Source organism: Triticum urartu, chromosome 6, assembly GCF_003073215.2.
Source record: "Triticum urartu cultivar G1812 chromosome 6, Tu2.1, whole genome shotgun sequence".
NCBI classification, from domain to species: domain Eukaryota; kingdom Viridiplantae; phylum Streptophyta; class Magnoliopsida; order Poales; family Poaceae; genus Triticum; species Triticum urartu.
Genome location: NC_053027.1, coordinates 560,233,981 through 560,253,818, shown reverse-complemented (window position 1 = coordinate 560,253,818; position 19,838 = coordinate 560,233,981). Strand labels below are relative to the sequence as shown.

At 46.1% G+C, this 19,838-nt stretch overlaps 3 protein-coding genes across 3 annotated transcripts; all 3 read right to left on the bottom strand.

The window, feature by feature from the left end:
- Positions 1-2,540: 2,540 nt before the first annotated feature.
- On the bottom strand, positions 2,541-3,383 carry LOC125515411. The gene has a single exon (XM_048680878.1). It carries the CDS (start codon positions 3,240-3,242, stop codon positions 2,784-2,786), a length of 459 nt encoding a protein of 152 aa, XP_048536835.1. The 5' UTR covers positions 3,243-3,383; the 3' UTR covers positions 2,541-2,783.
- A 3,238-nt stretch (positions 3,384-6,621) lies between these two features.
- On the bottom strand, positions 6,622-8,525 carry LOC125515410 (28 kDa ribonucleoprotein, chloroplastic-like). Its single transcript, XM_048680876.1, has 4 exons — positions 7,937-8,525; positions 7,686-7,787; positions 7,323-7,595; positions 6,622-7,040 (listed from the first exon to the last, which is right to left on the bottom strand). Exons 1-4 carry the CDS (start codon positions 8,420-8,422, stop codon positions 6,987-6,989), a joined length of 915 nt encoding a protein of 304 aa, XP_048536833.1. The 5' UTR covers positions 8,423-8,525; the 3' UTR covers positions 6,622-6,986.
- A 5,669-nt stretch (positions 8,526-14,194) lies between these two features.
- On the bottom strand, positions 14,195-15,507 carry LOC125513000 (probable nicotianamine synthase 4). Its single transcript, XM_048678048.1, has one exon. It carries the CDS (start codon positions 15,453-15,455, stop codon positions 14,463-14,465), a length of 993 nt encoding a protein of 330 aa, XP_048534005.1. The 5' UTR covers positions 15,456-15,507; the 3' UTR covers positions 14,195-14,462.
- Positions 15,508-19,838: the final 4,331 nt, after the last annotated feature.

Here is a 19,838-nt window from a genome sequence, read left to right as displayed (position 1 = left end):
ATCATGGTAAACACCGGACTGTATTTAACAAGTAAAGTAGTTTTGTGAATTCAAGACATAGATGATGGACAAGGTCTTTTAGAACACCTAATGTTATTGTGACGGTCAATATTCCTTTTAGGAGCTCACTCGACAATTAAAATACAAAGAAGGTACAATGCACCCTATTTGAAAGAAAAGCAAAAAAAAAGTATTTACCCACCCTGTGTTCGATTATGAGATGAGTTGAGGTTTTTTGGTAGCTACCAAATGAGGACCATGTTGTGTGTGTTAGGCTTCTACACTTCTTGAAGAAACCATAATTTCTTTACTAGGTTTAGAAAGAAGTGATCCATACATCTTTTACAAATACTACAAAAAAGGTAGTGGGGATACTACGGTTTATAAAACCATTATATTTGTTCATGTATGTTGGAGTTTTTTCTGGCAAATTCCTCGATAGGTTATATCGGCTAGGCGACTAGACCAGAGGGGAAACATGAGATGTGTTACACGATTCAGACCGTCAAGGTGGAGATAAAACCCTACTTCCTGCTCGTATTTATTAATTTTGGTCTATAGGTGTGTACAATGATGATCGAGGGATTGAAAATAATCTCTAAGGTTCTATCACTATCAACTAGTCCTACCCCATCTTATATGGATACCGGGCTCCAGGATTTACATGATCCTAGTTGGTTAGGCTTGCGGGAGGTCCTCCTGGATGCCAGCTTCCTTTTCGTACACTCCAAGCCTTTCGAATCCTTCTCTCCATGGGGCCCATGGGGTGGGGTGTTAACCCAGGGCCTAAACCGACCTAAGGAGCCTGGGCTAGCCTACTCAGGCCGTCTTTCGGTAGATGAGGCACCCCTAAACCGTAACACTGTCAACGGCCGTTGAACCGATCTTCGATCTTGGTTGCATTTCGGACGGGGCCAACATGTAGACGTCAATTTTGTAAGCTTGTTGAGGTCGCAACCAGTTCATGAAGCTCTGTTAAAAGTTGTTATGCGTGGCTCAGTTCTTTAAAACAAGCAGTGCTTCTCGGCCCATCTTATTCGGCTATTATGCTTCCTGAATTCAGTTGGCCCATCTGAACGACAGCCGCATCCGATCTTGAGTTTTTGGTGTAGATAGCCAATCCTCATGAAGAAGTTTCCCAGCGAAGCTAGTTTCTCGGGGGTCGATTTTCCACGAAACACTTACGAGGGTTAGGCTCCGGTCCAAGCTGGTTAAGCCAAATCAGTTCGGGCCTGCTGACTGCTGGTCAAGATGATGTGTGTGTCATGAGCCCCATCAAGGCCACATCCTGTCAGTCATGATGATGTGACTAGAATGCACGCCTCGGGCGCCAGCACCATTAACACATCAAATTATTTGAGACCATGCTTTCAAAAACACAATATTCTCCTAAAACTCCAGGAAAACTAAGTTTTTGAATGTAGCCTTAGACGTTTGAACCCAACGGGAATAAGTTCTATCAACCAGTTATCACCTTGTGAATCTTGTATCACACATGGTGGGGGACACAAAATCATGGCAAGTTAGTATGTTGGACACTACCCAAACTGAGTGCGCCAAGATAAATGTGGACAGGTCGTTCCTTCTATCTCCGGATGGACTGCTTTTAGAGGTGTGGGATAGGACGCATGTTCATCTTTGCGACTATTCATGATGCATGTTGTGATGCAGAAGAAGTGGAACTTCTCACTCGCCTGAAAGAGCCTTCGAAGGGTGAGAAATGTTATTGTTCTACCATTATCACCTATATGTTGGCATACCGAGCTCTTGATATGTAAGACCTTTCTGGATTGCGTCATGGTTTTCTTTTTTTCAACATGTTAAGAAGGCGGCATTTGAGCTAGAAGGGTTGCGATTACTCATTGTCAAAGAGATGGAAGATGGGCTAGCTAATTGTCATTTTGGAACGATGGTGTCCTACTCAATGCAGCAAATGTAGCATCTACTATCACTGTAAATTGTAAACCTATATGATTAATATATCCCACATTTTCCTCAAAAAAGCTCCACTTGGTTCATTTTCATTACAATTGTTATCAAACCATCACAAGTTGTTCTGTTTTCAGAGTGTCTAATCATACTTTTAGGACCTATTCGGCAACTGCCCATCTCCTGGCTTCTCTAAGTCAGCAGACGAAGCTGGGCCAAACAGGTCAGCTCCGTGAAGTTAGCTTTACAAATCTAAGATGGGTTGTAGTGCAAAAATGAGGAGCTGGTGTTTTGGCGATCCCGTGAGTTGCAAAACAAGGAATTCACATTATTTATGGAGAGCTACCACCGCGAAGTGAAAGAAAACGATTCGTACCAGGGAAGAAAAGAACGAAGCAAGTACCTTTCCTCCCTACCATGCTAGAATCGAGCTTAAGTGCTTAACATGTTAAGCAGCTACCAGCCCAAGACTAGCGATCGTGGATCTGGGAGTTCTGTTGCCGAATGGTTCTTTCGAACCACGAGTTTCGTCGGGAAGATGGAAGCGAATCGAGGAGCTGGATTTGAGGATTTCTGGCGTTGGGCAGTTGCCGAACAGGTACTTAGCATCATGAAACAATGTAAGTTTTATACATTAATGTAGCGCAAATTCCCTACAAAGCAAATTGTATGATCTTGTTGCATACTACATAACATTGTTGAACTATGAGCATCCATCACTCTATAAAATCATACTAAAATATACCACACCACAAAGTCATGAACAAATAATGATAGCCAGTTCCTTCTGTAAGCACTAAACCCAAACACCGGATGGGCCAGCAAAAACACTACGGGCCGAGCCGACCAACCCTCTAGGCCTCGGGCTTGAGGATGCCGTTGACGACGGACAAGCCGACGAGGACCCCGAGCGCCTCTGCGCCGGCGACCACGCCGGCCTGCACGAGCGCGTCGCCGGCGAGCCCCGCCTCGGCGGCCAGCTGCATGCCCTCCCCGGCGACCTCCTTCCCGGCCTCCGCCACCGCCTCCCCGCCGGCCTCCACGGCCTCCACCGCGGCCTCGCCCACCTCCCGCGCGGCCTCCTCCGCCCGCTCCAGCTTCTTCCGGATGCCGAAGAGCCCGATGCTGCCGGCAGCGTTCGCGGACGGCGCCACCGCCGCCAACGACGACCCGGCACCCGCGGCCGACAGCAGGAGGAGCACGGCCGAGCGCCGGTCGAACCGCGTTGCGGAGGCGACGACGCTGCGCATGCGGCGCCGGGCGGCGGACGGGGCCGCGTGGAGCGCGAGGCTGGAGGTGGCGGAGATGGCCATGGCCGGCGGCGAGGTGTGTGGGGCTCGCGCGCGTCTGCTCGATCGGCTCAGGCGTGCGTGCGTGCGGTGAGGAGTGGTGGTGTGTGGCAGGGAGGAGGCTGCCTCTCCTCTCGTAGTCGGGCTGGGAGGATGTGGTGGTCTGGTGGACACCGGTGGTTTGGTTGTCCCTCGTCGCGCCAACGAGGAGACATGTCACGCTCAAACCACACCAGTGGCTCCCGCTTGATTTGTTTTTATTTTTGTTTTTTTATGGACAAAAATAAAATATCTCTGTTTTCTTTCATGTTACCAACACTTTTTGTGGGAAATTCTCACGCTTTCTTTGTGCCACTTTGGATGTTGTGGGCAATGGTGGCTTTGGTTGCTCCTCGTCGCGCCAACGAAGAGGAGACATGTCACTCACACCAGTGGCTCCGGCTTGATTTGGTAATCTTTTAGTTGTTTTTCTTTTTTTTGATCTCTATTGTTGTATTTCTGTTACCAATACTTTTAGTAAAGAAAAAGCTTTTGTAGCTTCTCGATGACTCCTTTGGATTGTAGGATTTTTTATAAGGTTAGAATTAAAAAAACTATATAATATCCCTTGGGATTACAAGGCACAGGTTGAATTTATATAGATGGCCAAATATACATGGGCTCAAACAATATTTTCACTTCGTGAGTGTGACAGATTTTGCTCTATCACGATTCAGATCTTTTTGTTCCTCTAAAGTTCCTTATTTATCCCATGGGTACCATTCGAGTACACCATTTGAAGTATTCATACATTTTTAAACCATACGTTAATCCACACACATAAGCCCAGTCACATGTTTTGGATATTCTCATGTTTTGAAATTTAGCCATCCAAGATGACCTTAGCTTATGTGCATCTCTCGTGGCTTGGTGAGTATGGTCACCAACTCACCATCGTATTGGAAATAAAGTTTTGTTAAACATGTTTTCTTTAGTTTTCACCGAACGGAAGATCGTTCGTTATGATGTATATCACACAATCAAGATCTAAGCTAGTCATGTTTATGTCCTGATTGTTCGTGCCATCTATCTACTCCATGAAGCGTGCGCACACTAACTCATGGAATTGACACCCAATTTTGTAGGTTTTCCATGAAAAAAATGTAAATTTTAACATTTTGATAAAAGATATGACTAGCAAAACACCGGTAGGCGTGACCCTCATGGATAATAAATAAAATTTTAAAATGTCATATGATGATGTGCGAGTAGTTAAAAGAATTGTTTTATTTGCTTTTTGATGTAATATGATATATTAAAAGTTTAGTATCACAATGGCATAAGCAATCTGTGAACATTATTGTGTTTAGTAATTTAACAAATAATAGTTTAAATTTTGTAAAATTATGAAATGATTGGAGTATATTGAGTAAAGTCTTGATTCATCATGTCCACTCAATATAGTGTATGTTTAGCCAACCCATCGTTTAACAAGAACAAAATAAGTTGTAAGGAGATCAAAACAATGTCGTACAGAGAGAATGAGGCAATAGAATCTAATTCCGCAGCATTAGACATATATCAATTGGTACATCCGTTGACCATGTTATAACTTTGAATAAACATATCGTCCCCGTTGTGGCTCTTGCAGTGTGCTCAAACAAGAAATGAATGTCTAGTCTAATGGTCTGTAATTCACAAGAATAATTGTATCACCTAAGTTGTGATTTTTATGGTATAAAAGCATCGCAGAAACCTTTTGAAAGGTTTTTCTATGTGAAGAAACAACTAATCTCTAATGTCTTTTTTTTATCAAAGACTAAGTTGTGCCGGATATCCCTAACTATGATTTCCTACAACATGTGTTATTTAGTTATGTTCTTATTTTGTCTGTGAGATGTGATATTACTAGTTCAGAAAGTATATTTCAACTTGGAAAATAGATCCAAAATTGTCCATTGCTGCATTTTTTTGCATTAGAAAAGGTTTGAATATGCACGGTTGTTATGTTAATGTTAGTAGTATAAAAGAAATTTAGAAGTTTTGCATCTAGCTTGCACATATGTAGTTTCTCATGTAGCAAACGAAATAGATATGGTAAGAATGTAGGACTGGTTTACCGTTCATTTGAGCGTGTCGATATCATTCGTTTAAATTCTATGGCACACCATCTTAATTCATAGGGGTTCTGTCGGCGGATCATTTGATGGCCTCCAGCACTACATTTCTCAACTATGGATACATGTATGCACAACATAAATTATGCATTGACAAGCTGACAAGGCATAGCGACGGGACTGGTCGGTCTTACCGTCAGAGCACTCGGACACCAATTATGTTTTTGGCACCATTGGAACTCAATGGTGAGCATCTCCAGGGAAACCGTCTTGGACAGATTGGCTACTAAGGCCTTCCACTATGTATCTGGTGCCAAAACTCTGAAAAGTATGCCACATACACATAGATGTCAGATGAAAATAATTTAGCACCGATCACACAATGTCGAAGAATCTAGCATCGATTGGAACTCAAGCCCACTCATATAAATTAGTATAAATCAGCCTTGGCCACCCCACTGCCAGCGTCCCTTCCTGGCTGTTGCATGGGCTGACATGGTTTACTTTATTGCATGGAAGGATTTGGCATCAAAGCAAGTAGGTGCTCCGGTGCCCAGAAATTTTTGTTTGGCATCGCTTGGGCAATGTAGGGCATCGGTGCCAAATACCCAAAAAACAAATTTAGCACCGCTTTTGGCCTACATAGTGGAAGGCCTAAGAGCTTGTGTCCCATCTGTTGGGGCGGCATCGTCTTTGACTTGTCGCTGATGTTCACCCCCGTCGTGCATGCATTGTACAACACCAACGACAAAAAACAATCAAAACATAAAAGCAGCTATGAGCTAATTTCACTTCATTTGTTCTTTTATTTCTTTCCTTTTTGTGAAGTTGTCTTTTCCCCCAAATTCCCCTTAATACGCCAATGAAAAGAAAACTTTGCTACTTTGTTAGCCTCTATCCGCGTGGTGTGGTCGCCATCAAACCAAGAAAAGGTGGAAGAAAATTGTCACCGTCATAAATGATCTGTCACAATACTTACAACTTACGAGCTTCATGGTGCTCTGATGTTTGTGTATGTGTCTTTGTACTCTTGCCTCTAATGTATTATATCATCTCTCAGAAAATTAGTATTGCAGTGTATATTACATTTGCAGTTGCAATATGCATTGACAATGTTGAATTGGAAAAAAAAGTCTGAGTTGATTCTCCAAACAACAGCTTAGTGTTCACATGAATCTGGCATAACTGCTAGTAGAAAGAATGGTAACGGATCCATCTCGGACAAATATGTACACTTAATTAGGTACTCTATCATCCTCAGCCCAATAATTTGTGAGAAAAACATAAAACCAAGTTGCAAGCGGATCTAAAAGAATGCGGTTCCAAGATCATGGAACCATGGAAATATATGCTCACCAGCAACCCCAATAATTTTCAGTCACAATTTCACATCATTAAGTACATATCAATCTTCCCTCGCAAAAAATACATATCAAATTTTCTTTTAGAAAAGTAAGGCTTTCCCCCGCTCCATCTCGACGAACGAAGCCACCAAATATACACCATGTTGGCATATCAGATCAGGCGATGCAAGAACCATGTGTTACTGCTCTTGGAATGCGCTCCCACGAGCAATCGATGGCTTATTTGCTGCTCCGTGATCTGCATTGCGAGGAAGCATTGCATAAACCCCGATGCGAGTTTCTCCAATGTGAAGAAACAATCCAGCTCTCTAGTATCTCTTCCCCAGGGCCAAGTTGACCCGGATCTCCCTGCCTTCGATTTCCTGCAAGACGCGTTGTTATTCAGTTAACTTCAGTTATGTCATGAAATCTGATTATTTTTATTGGACCTGTGAAAAATGAATTTCCAAGCAGAACCAAGTTAGTTAACAAAACAGAGTTCATCTTGCCACATTCTGCATTTGATGGGTTTGCAGGTACTAGTGTCAGGTTAGTGATCATCACCACATTAGGAAACAATTCAGTAGCTTGTACCAAGACATGCACATCTGCAGCTTCTCATGTACCAAACATGAAGGGAGATGGTGTCAGGCAGTGTTTCTTACCGTTCCGTTGAGCGTCTCGATGGCCTGGTCCATCTCCTCCTTGGTGGAGTAGCAGACGAAGCCGTAGCCGCGGGAGCGGCCGGTCTCGCCGTCGTAGAGCACCCGGGCGCCGACCACGTTGCCGCAGCGCTGGAACGCGTCGGTCAGCATCTCCGGGGTGACCGTCCACGACAGGTTGCCCACGAAGAGCTTGTGCTCCGTCTCCGGGTACAGCGGCGCCTTCGGCTTCGGCCTGTCGGCCATGTTCACCCTCATCGTGCGCCCGCTGTACAGCTGAAAGAACAACCGAAACGTAAAATCGATCATGAATTCCATTGCAGCACTGTGCGGAGTGATGGTAGATAGATTGAGCAGAGTGCTCACGGTGCCGTCGAGGTTCTTGATGACCCGCTCGCAGTCCTCGAGCGTGCTCATCGTCACGAAGGCGAAGCCCCGGCTCCTCCCCGTCGTCCGGTCGTACAGCACCTGAAAAATGCAATGCAGGCGTTTGAGATCAAGATCGATCATGCAGGTTAAGTAGGATGCCGGATGAGCTCTAGTCAAAATAGTGATCTGATCATGTATGTGGAATTAAGGTAACCATTTCAGCAAACAGCGTGCGTGCGCGCGCGTACCTCGACCATCTCCGGGACGGCGTGGTCCTGCACGATGCCGGCGAGCAGCGCGCTGTCGCAGTTGTACGGCAGGTTCCCGAAGTAGAGCTTGGTGGCGCTGCTCCCGGTGCCGGTGCTTCCATCGCCGCCGTCCGAGCTCGCCTCCGCGGCCGCACCCTGCTCCGCCTCCTCCGGCTGCGGCTCCTCGACCTCCCCTGCTGGCTCATCCTCTTCCAGCTGCCCCGGGGCTTCCTGTACTACTTCTTCTTCCTGCGCCTCCTCGACAGCCGTGGCCTCCTCCTGCGACGCCAACGCGACGACGGCGAGCGCGCGCCTGCTCCCCCGCGGCACCGGCACGACGGGCGCGGCGGCAATGAGCCGGTGCGCGTGCGGACGGGACGACGACGCGCGCGCCGGGCGGGGGAACGCGGACGCGGCGTGGTCGGCCTGGAACGGGAGGCGCAGCGCCGCCGCCGTGCGCGCCGCGGAGAGGCAGGAGTGCGCCATGGCGCCCGGCCGCGAGTTTAGCGCTTGCGAGGGGGAGGTACGAAGCAAAAGCTCGAGGTGGTGATGTGGAGCGGCACAGGGCCAAGCAGCAGGGGACGGTGGAAGAGGGGATAAGGGGAGGTGGTTTAGTACGGGCCGCTGACACGTGGGCCCTTCGGCGTGGTTCCTGCTCTCCTTTCCACCTTTTTGAACTACCACTTGCATTTTTCTCTAGCAGAGGTGAAACAGACCATACACATCTAGAGCGAGAATTGGAATGAAAAGTATCTTGGCCTCCTGGTCCATATGGGTAAATCAAAGAAGAAAGCCTTCGCTTATGTCAAAGGTTCAATGGCGGGGAAGGTTTATGGATGGCAAGAGCGGCTCATAGCGAAAGTAGGGAAGGAGACTCTAGTGAAAGCAGTTGCGCAGGCCATACCAACCTTCGTTATGTGGTGCTTCTATCTGACAAAGTCATTCTGCCAAGAATTAAGTTCGCCTATGGGGAAGTATTGGTGGAGCCAGCAAGAGAAGGAAAACACGCTTCACTGGATCAGTTGGGAAAAATTGACACGGTCTAAAGCTCAAGGGGGACTCGAGTTCAGGGATATGCATAGCTTCAACCTAGCTATGCTTTCTCGGCAGATCTGGCGTTTGATCCAAAACCAGGAGTCCCTATGCGCTCAAATTCTAAAGGCCCGATACTTTCCAAACACTCATGTTCTAGATGCCGTGGCTAAGGATGGAATCTCTTATTCATGGAGAAGTCTCCTTCATGGGCTGGATCTGTTTAAGGAGGGGTACGTTTGGCGTATTGGGGAGGGCACACAGGTGCGGATATGGTCTGATCCGTGGCTTCCTAGGCCTTGGTCACGAAAGGTTTTAACTCCAAGGGGGCCCAGCCTGCTTGAGTTTGTTTCTGACCTCATTAGTCCCATAACGGGGAGTTGGGATGAACAACTCGTCCGGGATACCTTTTGGCCAGTTGATGCAGCCTCTATTATGCAAATCCCTCTTCGCGAAGGAGTTGTTGATTTTATTGCCTGGCAATTCGAAGCAAAGGGAAACCACACAGTCAGGAGTGCATACAAATTGCATGTTCAGTTGGAGAAGAACGAGCGTGATGGCAATGCGGGCAGTAGCACGGGCCTACCGGGGAATCTCGATAACTGTCATGATGATTCATGGAAGAGACTCTGGAAGCTACCCTGCCCGAGAAATATTCAGATGTTTGCATGGCACATAAAGCATGAGTCTCTGGCCTTGCGGACTAACCTTGTGAGAAGAGGTGTGCAAGTTGAGGATAAAACATGCCTATTCTGTGGAAGAGTGGAGGAGGACGGGGCACACTTGTTCGTCAAATGCAAGGCAGTCAAGGAAGTCTGGAGGGACCTGTCGCTAGAGAAGGAAAGAATGGAGCTGGAACGTATCACGTCTGTGCATGTGATGTTGGACTTTCTTTGGGGGCTAGATGAGAAAAAGCGCATCCTAATCCTTACCTTCTGGTGGCTGTGGTGGAGCAACCGGAATAAGGTGAGGGAAGGAGAGATGCCGGAGTCGTCCGCGGACGTGGCGTGGAGGACGAGGAGCTGCGCTATGGAATATTACCAGGTCTATGCACAAGCAGGGGCTGCTCCAGTCAAATCTGCGTGGATACCCCCACCGAATGACAAGATTAAGCTCAACATCGAGGAGTCGCACATGCCAGGCGAGTCACATGCTGGATGTGGTGTGGTGGCGAGAGATGCGGCGGGTACTATCCTGGGAGCACGAGCTGGCAGGAAGGAACTTGTGGCTGATGCCTTTGCGGCTGAGGTTCATGCTATGGCCGAAGCCGTCTCTTTTGCTGCGGATATGGGTATGTTACGGGTGATCTTCGAAACGGACTGCCAATTGCTAGCGGAAGCCATGGACTTGGGGAAAGTAGACTCCTCGGCATACTCTGCAATCATTGAAGATACTAAGCTTCAACTTAAGTTGTGGTTCTCACACCATGAAATAATACTCTGTAAGAGACATGTAAACTCTGTAGCTGACGCGCTTGCCAAACTTGGGCGCTTATGTGATGTACACCACTCTGTGGAGTGGGAGTCGGATGTTCCATCCAACGTGGCTGTTTGTGCTTTGGGTGATCTGCCCGGGCACCAGTAATATACAAGCTATGCTTGACCCTAAAAAAAAGAGGTCGTCCAGATTCTCTTAAACAAGGTGTCATGCAAAGTCTAAATGTCCACAATGAATCCTTGAGTGACAGATATTTAGGGTTGCCAACGGATGTTGGTCACTCCAAGAACGGCACGTTCAAGTACCTTCGTGACAGAGTGTGGGAGAAAGTAAGAGGATGGATGCGAAAAATGCTTTCAGTTGGTGGAAAGGAAGTCCTCATCAAACCGGTCGCACAAGCGATCCCAGTTTTTTCAATGTCTTGCTTTCGGCTTCCTAGACGAGTTTGTGAGAGTGTAACCTCCATCATACGGCAATTTTGATGGGGAAGTAAACAAGGAAGAAGGAATCCATGTTGGGTCTCGTGGGATGTCATGACGAGGCCGAAGGACCTAGGAGGGCTGGGTTTTCATGATCTTGAGATCTTCAATGTTGCCCTACTGTCAAGGCAGGCTTGGCGACTTTTACAAGAACCGGACTCCCTAAGTGCTCGCATTCTTAAGTCCGTCTACTACCCAACGACGACCTTATTGGAGGCGGAGTTAGGCCCCCATCCATCGTAGGTCTGGCGAGCCATTATTGATGGAAGAAATGTTTTGAACCATGGGATCATCAGGCGCATTGGGGATGGCGCAACGACCAGAATTTGGCATCATAACTGGCTCCCAAGAAGTGGCCTCATGAAACCTTTTCCGCCTAGGGTGGCTGATCCTCCGCTGATGGTGAGCGATCTCATCGAACCAACCATGGTATGCTGGCGAGAGGAGGTAGTTCGTCAAGTTTTTGTTTCAGCCGATGCGGAGGCAATCCTGAAGATCCCCCTCTGTACAAGACATGTGGATGACGTTTGGGCATGGTCGGGCGATCCAAAGAGGCGTTTCTCAGTAAAATCAGCCTACAATTTGATCCACAAGATGAAGACGGGAAGGGAAGATTGGCTAGATGAGGCCGAGGAGATGTCCAGCGGTGAATCAAAAGGATGGTCATCAATTTGGGGCTTGCAAGTTCCTTCAAAACTGAAAATTTTCACATGAAGGCTGGCTCGTCACTCACTTCCTACTAGTGATGTTCTGCATCGTCGAAACATGTCACCGTCGCATGTGTGTGCGTTATGCGGAGCAGCGGACAACTGGCACCATTTTCTTATTGATTGCAACTACGCCCGGTGTGTGTGGGCTCTATCAAATGAGGATATGGTGCAACATATGTGTATGCAGAGAGATGATCAAGCAAAGAGATGGCTCTTTCTGATGAGCGAATCGCTTTCTCAAGAGGAGTTTACTACCATGATTGTCACACTTTGGGCCATATGGGCGGCGAGGAGGAAAATAATCCATGAAGGAATTTACAGAACTCCATTCTCAACTCATGGTTTTGTCACCAGCTACTTGGCTGATTTGAAGCAGATACAGAAACCTGTTGACAGGTCACCGACAACTCCAAGAGCCCGCCCTACTACTTGGCAGCCACCACCTGATGATCATGTCAAAATTAATGTTGATGTGGCTGTGCCACGTGCTGGTGGAAGGGGGCTGTGGGAGCCGTTTGCCGCGATGCATCGGGTGTGTTTTGGAGGGCCTCGGCAGTTATCTTCAACAACATTGAGGACCCGGAGATGCTTGAAGTTCTAGCTACCAGGGAAGCTCTGGCCTTGCCGACGATCTATATGAGCATAAAGTTTTCATCGCCTCGAACTGCATGGCTGCGGTGGAGGCGATCAGAGGAGGAACGGCAGCAGCATACGGAGCAGTGGTACATGAAATAACAGATAGAGCTCATTTTTCTTCTCTTGTACCTTTAGTCATGAATTTCGGACCTCGAACTTTGAGGCCCACAACCTCGCGAAGCATGCATTAATGTTGGGGACCGGCCGCCATGTTTGGTTAGGCCACCCCGGCGATCTTTTGTTCGTCCCTATAAACATTGTGACAGTTGAATAAAAGCTTCGCGAGTTTGTCTCAAAAAAAACTTGCATTTTCTCTCTCAAAACAAAACTACAACTTGCATATTCCAAAAAGGTGAGCAAAAAACAAAAGATTTATTGTGAGTTTGGTTTTGGTTGTAGATCGATCTTATGCAATATTCCCTCCGTAAACTAGTATGCGACATTTTAGATATATTAGTTTATAGAGGTAGTACTCGTTTTGATTCAGAACAGGGTGTCCGTTTATATGAAAAAACACCAACATGTGTCTTGCATAGACTTTTGGCAATGTCTTGAACTGAATTTGGTTTGATATGTACACTGAGCAAATGATAAAATACGGTAAATCATATCGATGATCAGACACGTACTTCAAACTTATGGAATAACTAAGTTTATGAATACCCCGCAAAAAAAACTGAGTTTACGGATGGGCCTAGTGCCTCGTAAAAGGCCAATTTTCAAACCCTAAATTACACAAGGAGAAAATAAGTATAGCTTATCGACCCCCCCCCCCCCCCCACCAAGGGCTCATGGCAGCAAACCACCAAGGGCATGATGAAACTTAGTTGAAGAGAACAACATTAAAACGAGATGCCATAGTTGTTGTTGTGGCCATCATGTGTGGCATCACCTTAGATCGTATCCCATTGAAATCTAACATCAAGACACCAAGAATATAGCACTGTACAATCTGATACCGCACCCAGTCCTGATATTCATGAATTGGAGAGATAACTGACGATGCCTACTAAAAAATGAGATTCAGTGACACATAGCCTTTGGAGATATAACTCAAGTATCAATACACTCTAGATTGAAACCAAAATCCACTACACCTGGTTCGTTGATTTTCACGATACAAGAGGAAGTTTCAACAAGGAAGATTCTTATTTTGAGGATGTCTTGAATCAACTCCTCGCGGAAGGGCTTGGTCTTGAGAGGAGGATGTGCATAAACTCTATTGATGCTACTACGTAGGATCGATAGGGCTTTTGTGCGAGACCCATTTAGGGAGAGATTCTCTCCACCATACAAGGCCTTCTTGCTTGGGTTTTGTGCTTCTTTGGTCCTTTGTGTTGATCTTTCACTTATTCTTTCATATGGTCTTTTTTTTTTTTCTTTCACTTATTCTTTTACGCGGTCTTCCTTTTTTGGGACTTGTTGACCATGAAGGCTTGACTGGACTTTCATCGACTGGGGTGGCTTGCTCGGACCCACGGAAGCTTTCTTGGATTATTATTGATTGGGCTTGCTTTTTGTTAACTCATCTTGACTTGCGTTGACCATCCTACGTGGTATGCCCCATAGGATAGGGGATGTGATCTCAAGTAGGGTCATAGTCATTTGTACAACACAATATGGGTGTTGTACTAGTATATAAAATGAACAATGCCGGTAAGGTTCATCACGGTCACGCCTGTAACATCGAAGATTCCAATTTACATAGTCCCCGACAAAAGTCACCAACAGAAATCATGAAGCTGACCCCCCTGACAGTGCTTGTCGAGCCATGGATGGATTTAGAGGTCAAAGGCAACGCACATTATCTATCAGACTTAGTGAGCAACTTGACAACCGGACAAATGTACTTGGATATGAATAAGACAATGATTACATCGTACTCCCTCCATCCCACACTGTAAGGCGTTTTTGTGAGCTAACATTATGGGACCGGGGGGGGGGGGGGGGGGGGGGGGGGGGTATTTGTGAACGAAAATCATCTTATTCCCAACTCATACACCTACAACAACACATAATGTTCCATTGCACACTATCCTGATCTACCCTGCCTTTCGGAAACTGAGTGTACAAGACATGCACGTGTAAACACCACACCGACATTATTGGGTACAAACAACACATTAATTGAAATGCATACATAGATAGCACTAGCGGGAGTAGGAAAATTACCACGTACTGTACGATTGCAAGCAATTTAGCAGCCGGGTACGGACGATGACCTCACAGCGATCAGAAGGCCAGTTCCGCGTTGGCAAACTCCTCTCTCTTCTGGGTCACGTCCGCCACCATCTCGCCGAACCTGCAGGGCGGGCTGACCACCGGCACCGTGCCCCGCGCGTACCGTCCACCACGCCCGTTGCCAAGTCCATACTCATGCACGTCGTTGGTCTTTTGCGCGATGATGACGGAGTTCACCACGTCGTCGTCTGGGTGACACACGGCGAGCACCTCGAACCCGCCTCGGCCGATGTCCTGGGGATCGACGATCGGGTACAGGAACCCACGCGCCCCGTGCGCGCTGCGCACGACGAGGGCCGCCCCGTCCGCCATGTGCGCGCCAAGGTGCGCGATCACCTTGGCCTTGTCCTCGGCCGCCATGCCCACGAGCGCGGCCAGGAAGACGACATCATACGTAGCGAGCACGTCGGTGAGGTCCGCGACGTCGGCGGTGTGGAACGACATGCGGGCGCCCACGTCCCTGTCCGCGCGGAACAACCTGCTCGCGCGGGCGTTGGCCGCGCCGCACAGGTCGTAGTTGTCGAACACCGTGTCGGGCAGGTGGCGCGCGGCGAGGACGTAGGAGCTGAACGGCAGCGGGCCGGAGCCGATGAAGGCGACACGGGCCGGGGCGATGCCGCCGGGCACGTAGCGCGACAGGAGCTCGTACTCCAGCTTGCTGAGGTTGATGTAGTTGCTGTAGTAGGGGAAGACGCCGAGGTGGTCGAGCGGGTTGTCGAAGGCGGCGAGCATGTCGGAGTAGTGCGCCTCCAGCTTCCCCTCGGCCTCGGAGCAGAGGCGGATGAGGCCCTCGCGCATCGCTTGCGCCTCCGGGCCGAGCTCGGTCACGTCCACGGGGCTCGGGGGGACGCACGCGGTGACGAGGTCGGTGAAGAGCGCGTCGACGGCGGGGCACGGGCTGAGCGAGGGCAGCTTGGCGATGGCGGCGTGGAGGCCGGTGATCTTCTGGACCAGGGCGTCCACCTCCTTGTTCTGGGCGTCCATTTTAATGTGTTCTTAGTGGAGTGGCCGATCGAGTTGCTTGATGAGCTATGGAACGAGCGGTACGGGGTATATGTAGTGTAGCTGCCGTTAGAGCACTCATCGACGGAGGTGGAAAAGTTGTGCATGCATGCAAGCTTCACGCGTCCCTGCCCAATATGGCTGGTTTCATGCCTCTGCTCTGACGTGCTCACGTCCGGCTGATGACGTGGACAGCGTTTTCTATGCCCTTTTCCTCTAGATCGTTTTTTTCCGGAAAATATAAAGAGTGTACACAAATTAAGGAGGATATTTTTCTTTTTAGACCTCAACGCGGATCTTTGGAACATGGGACCAATGCACTCGAAATGGAAAAACAGTTATAGAAAAATCAAAAAGAGTCAGGAATTTCTAGAACTTTATTGCAATGAACATGATCTAGTGCAATACCCGTGTGAAAAGTTTCATAGAGGAATGACTATTGTGGTATTCTGGGAGAACAAACAAACAAACTCGACACTATACATAAGTTACTATTCATGCCTTTTGTAATCTCAGATTTGTTTTCTTGGCCGTGGAGTCGATCGAAGCTAGTCCTTCACAAAAAATTTCACGAGTGTAATGCTTGATCATGTTTGATTCCAAAAAGATTAAGGAATTTTTGACTCTTTTTGAACTTTCTAATATTTTCTTTCATTTTGGGTGTAATGGGACCCGAGGCCCATTGTCTATTTCCGATACATAAATTGCTTTAACTAGATAATGCCCCACGCGTTGTTGCGGTAACTTTATTAAAAAATGTGTAAATAGTTGCTAAAAATAACTATATCTAATGAAAAGAAAGTATAAGCTTGAAAATCAATAGAAGAAAGAGTCTAAAAGTAAAATAAAAACTTTTGAATTACAGTTAAAAATGTCATTAAAAAAATGTGAAGAATGACTAATATGAATGTATGACGTGGCAGTGTTACATGCATAGACTAATGCAATTGAAAACAATTGTAATTTATAAGTTAATGCATGACTTGCTTATGTGGTTGATTTTGCATGACTTAGTGGGGGAGAAGACTTAAATGCATGACTTAGTAGGACGTTGAAGTGAGCTTAAAAATTAATAAAAAAAGTGTTTAAAAGTAGAATAAAAACTTCGGAGTTACATGATAACATGAATGTAAGATGTGGCAGCTTACATGCATAGACTAATGCAATTAAAAATAATTGTAATTTATAAGTTAAATGCATGACTCGCTTATGTGGCTGATTTTAATTGGCTTAGTGGGACATAAGACTTAAATGCATGGCTTAGTGGGATGTTGAGGTGGACACTTTGCATGTTAAAAGAATTGGGATCAACTTTTTAAGAATGCACGATTATGATGATTACTACCCGCCAGATTGATCGATATTGCCGCCAAAGCTAAGCTCATATGTAACAAGAAAAATGCCGCTGTTAGAAACCAAATTCACTTCATTCTTTCAATATGCAATCGAACTTACTTCAAGCCAATGGTTGCGACCTCCGGATGTGACTTTAGGTGGCCTAGCCCACGTGGCGCTGATCTTGGGCATGGGATGTACGTAACTAAATGGTCCTATCATTTTATTTTACCGGGGAATTAAGAGACGAAAAGTATACTTTTCTCAGATATATAGGTACAATATTTTATAAAACCAGATGGTGCTCCGCACGTTGTTGCAGGAATGTTTTGCAATATTTCAATGAAGTTTTGGTTATATGGAACATGAATATTTGAAATAATAGTTTTTGAAAGTATATAATAATTTGATTTAAATATCATAATAGAATGGAATTGTACATGCATGCATGTTTGCATGTTGAAGTGGATTTTTAATATACATAGTTGCATGTTTTGTGAGCCTTTTTCTATGCATGTTGAATGATGAGATGACATGTTGTATGTTGAGAGAAATATGTTAGTGGGGGCTAGCTATTTAGATATGAAAGATATACATGTGCAAATTAAGATTCATTCTTTTTAAGTAAGAGGATAAGGGGCATCGTCACTATGCACACATCTGTGAAAGGTCGTTGACATAACAATTGTAGTGTACGTAATACTTGATGTGGTTATTGCGAATGTTATGTTTTATATATAACTACAGTGAGGTGGTTCAGAGCCTTGGCACAATCTCTATTCATCATTGCCTAAGGGAAGTCAATAAAGTGGCGTATAAACTAGCTAGAAATGCTTTTGATTCTAGTTCCTTTTATGTTTGGGATGGAGATCCTCCCGTTTTTAATTTAAATGACATTCTGAATGAAGGATTTTCATAAAAGAACTATAGTGGGTGGATGGGGTCGGGAGTCGTAAGGCTAGTGGTGGAAGTAATACAGGAACATGAATGCCACATAAGCAAAAAAAGTGATGTTGCAAGTAATTAAAGAGGATGGAGAGACAAATAGAGTAACATAAGGCTGGTCATAGTGGGGAGTAACATATATTAGTATCATGCATATGATACTAGTGTATGATACTATATCCATAGTGCATAGTATCATAAAGTAGTATCATAGATGGTCTCATTTATTGCCATGCAAGACACATAGTAACATCACATTTATTATGTTATGGTATCTATCTATGTTACTATGATCTTCTCTCTCTTCTTTAATCCCCTGCCACGTAAGCATGTTACGAGTCCCAAGTATATGATACTACTTATGTTACCCCCACTATGGCCAGCCTAATATGTTACCATCACATAGCGGTTCCCAATGTAAAATACTAATACAAAGTAATAAATGAAGTGGTGCATGACACTACATATATGTTACTACCCACTATAAAGGTAGTAACATAGACTAGTAACATACTAGTATAAGTTACTCCCCACTAATGTACCCACTTAAGTGCCTTGAGCATCCAACTCCAATCTGATGGGCTTGTTTTCTCTCTATTTTTTGAACCATAGGCTCAACTTCTATCGTAGTCATCACTCTATGTACAGAGCAAAGAAGATATTTGCACGTAGTCTCACTAGCACAAGCATTGTTAATAAACATATAAGTATCACCATGTGCAATTGATTACCAGGTGCATTCACAACATGATAACAGACACATGGTTTGGTTTGGTGCTATTCCATCAACAGTGACCTCACACCTGAATAGCTTCTACAGTCAACTACATGTACAATGAACCACACAAAAATGATGATAGGCAATACTATAAAATGTAAATTTACCAAAATCTTGTGCAAAAGCAGCATGCACAATTTCTAAAACAATGAGACTAGGACACACATTCCTAAGATCAAGCATATTACAACCTTATTATATCAAAAGGGAGAAGACAATAAAACATGCACACGATTACCTTTGTCTTTATCTGATTCCCTCGACGGATAACAAATAATCCAAACTAAGATGAAGGATATTCAATTTCTAGCTCGCTGCAATCATCCAAGAATGGAGGCAGGCATACAAATGAATACATTGTTGGCTAAAGACAGGTGCAAGGTCAACATCTAATAATTGGTGGATGTTGATGTTGTTCCCTTGATCCTATGGAGCGTTTAGAGGCCCTTCCCGTCCACGTAGAAGCATCTACTAGGGGGTACCCATCACGAGAACAATAGCTGGACAACACACTGAATGTGACACCACAGTTCGTGAGGTACCAAGGTCCCATGTTAATGATTATCGGCAGAGGAAGGAGTTTGACATTGAGGGAGAAAAGGGATGTGGTTGAATTGAATACCCAAGTCGCAATTGGTGGTGACGCAAGGCTGGGTTGGGCCGCCATGGTCAGTGAGCAGGACCAAGCTGCCTCCGTCTTCAGCCACTGATCGCCCTCCTCCGGCCTCACGTGCCACAAGCTGCACTTGGGAGGCCCTCATCGTGTGGAGATCCTCCATGGCAGGGGATAAGAGATGGATATAACACAAGTCCTTCCCTTTCTGGTTGCTGACAACAACAAAGAGCAAAGCGAGCAATGATTGATAGAATAGGGGGGCCATGGTGTAGAAGCAAAGCATTGAGGGCACGCGCCGACTCATAGACCGCGGGAATTCAGTTGACAATGACGCGGGCTCTGCGATAGAAAAACAAAGGAGCAAGAACCATGAGTGGTAGCAAGGTCAAGCACATCATGCGTGCCCAGTGTGTAGAAGCGTGTGGTGGCCTCGAGAGAAGCTAGTAGTCAGAATGACATAAAGTCCAGAGCGGCGGCGACATATCAAGGGCTAGCTAGATGAGGGTGGTGGGCCGATGGCGTGCAACAGGCAGATGCAACGAAGCACGGGTGCGCCATCCTCCTCGCTATTCGTGTAGCCGCCGCTGTCGTTGGTTATAGGAAGCTATTGGAGAGGATCGGATGGATAAGGCAATGTGCGCACAAGAGTGTTTCAACCAGCATTTAGATGGGCCCATGATGTAGTCACCCA

Bases quoted from the DNA above. Each gene is read 5' to 3' on its own strand.
- LOC125515410 (XM_048680876.1), bottom strand. From the start codon at position 8,422: ATGGCGCACTCCTGCCTCTCCGCGGCGCGCACGGCGGCGGCGCTGCGC. The intron at 7,596-7,685 runs GTGAGCACTCTG...TTGTTCTTTCAG, and splicing joins TCAAGAACCTCGACGGCACC to CTGTACAGCGGGCGCACGAT. The intron at 7,041-7,322 runs GTAAGAAACACT...CGCGTCTTGCAG, and splicing joins TCGAGACGCTCAACGGAACG to GAAATCGAAGGCAGGGAGAT.
- LOC125515411 (XM_048680878.1), bottom strand. From the start codon at position 3,242: ATGGCCATCTCCGCCACCTCCAGCCTCGCGCTCCACGCGGCCCCGTCC.
- LOC125513000 (XM_048678048.1), bottom strand. From the start codon at position 15,455: ATGGACGCCCAGAACAAGGAGGTGGACGCCCTGGTCCAGAAGATCACC.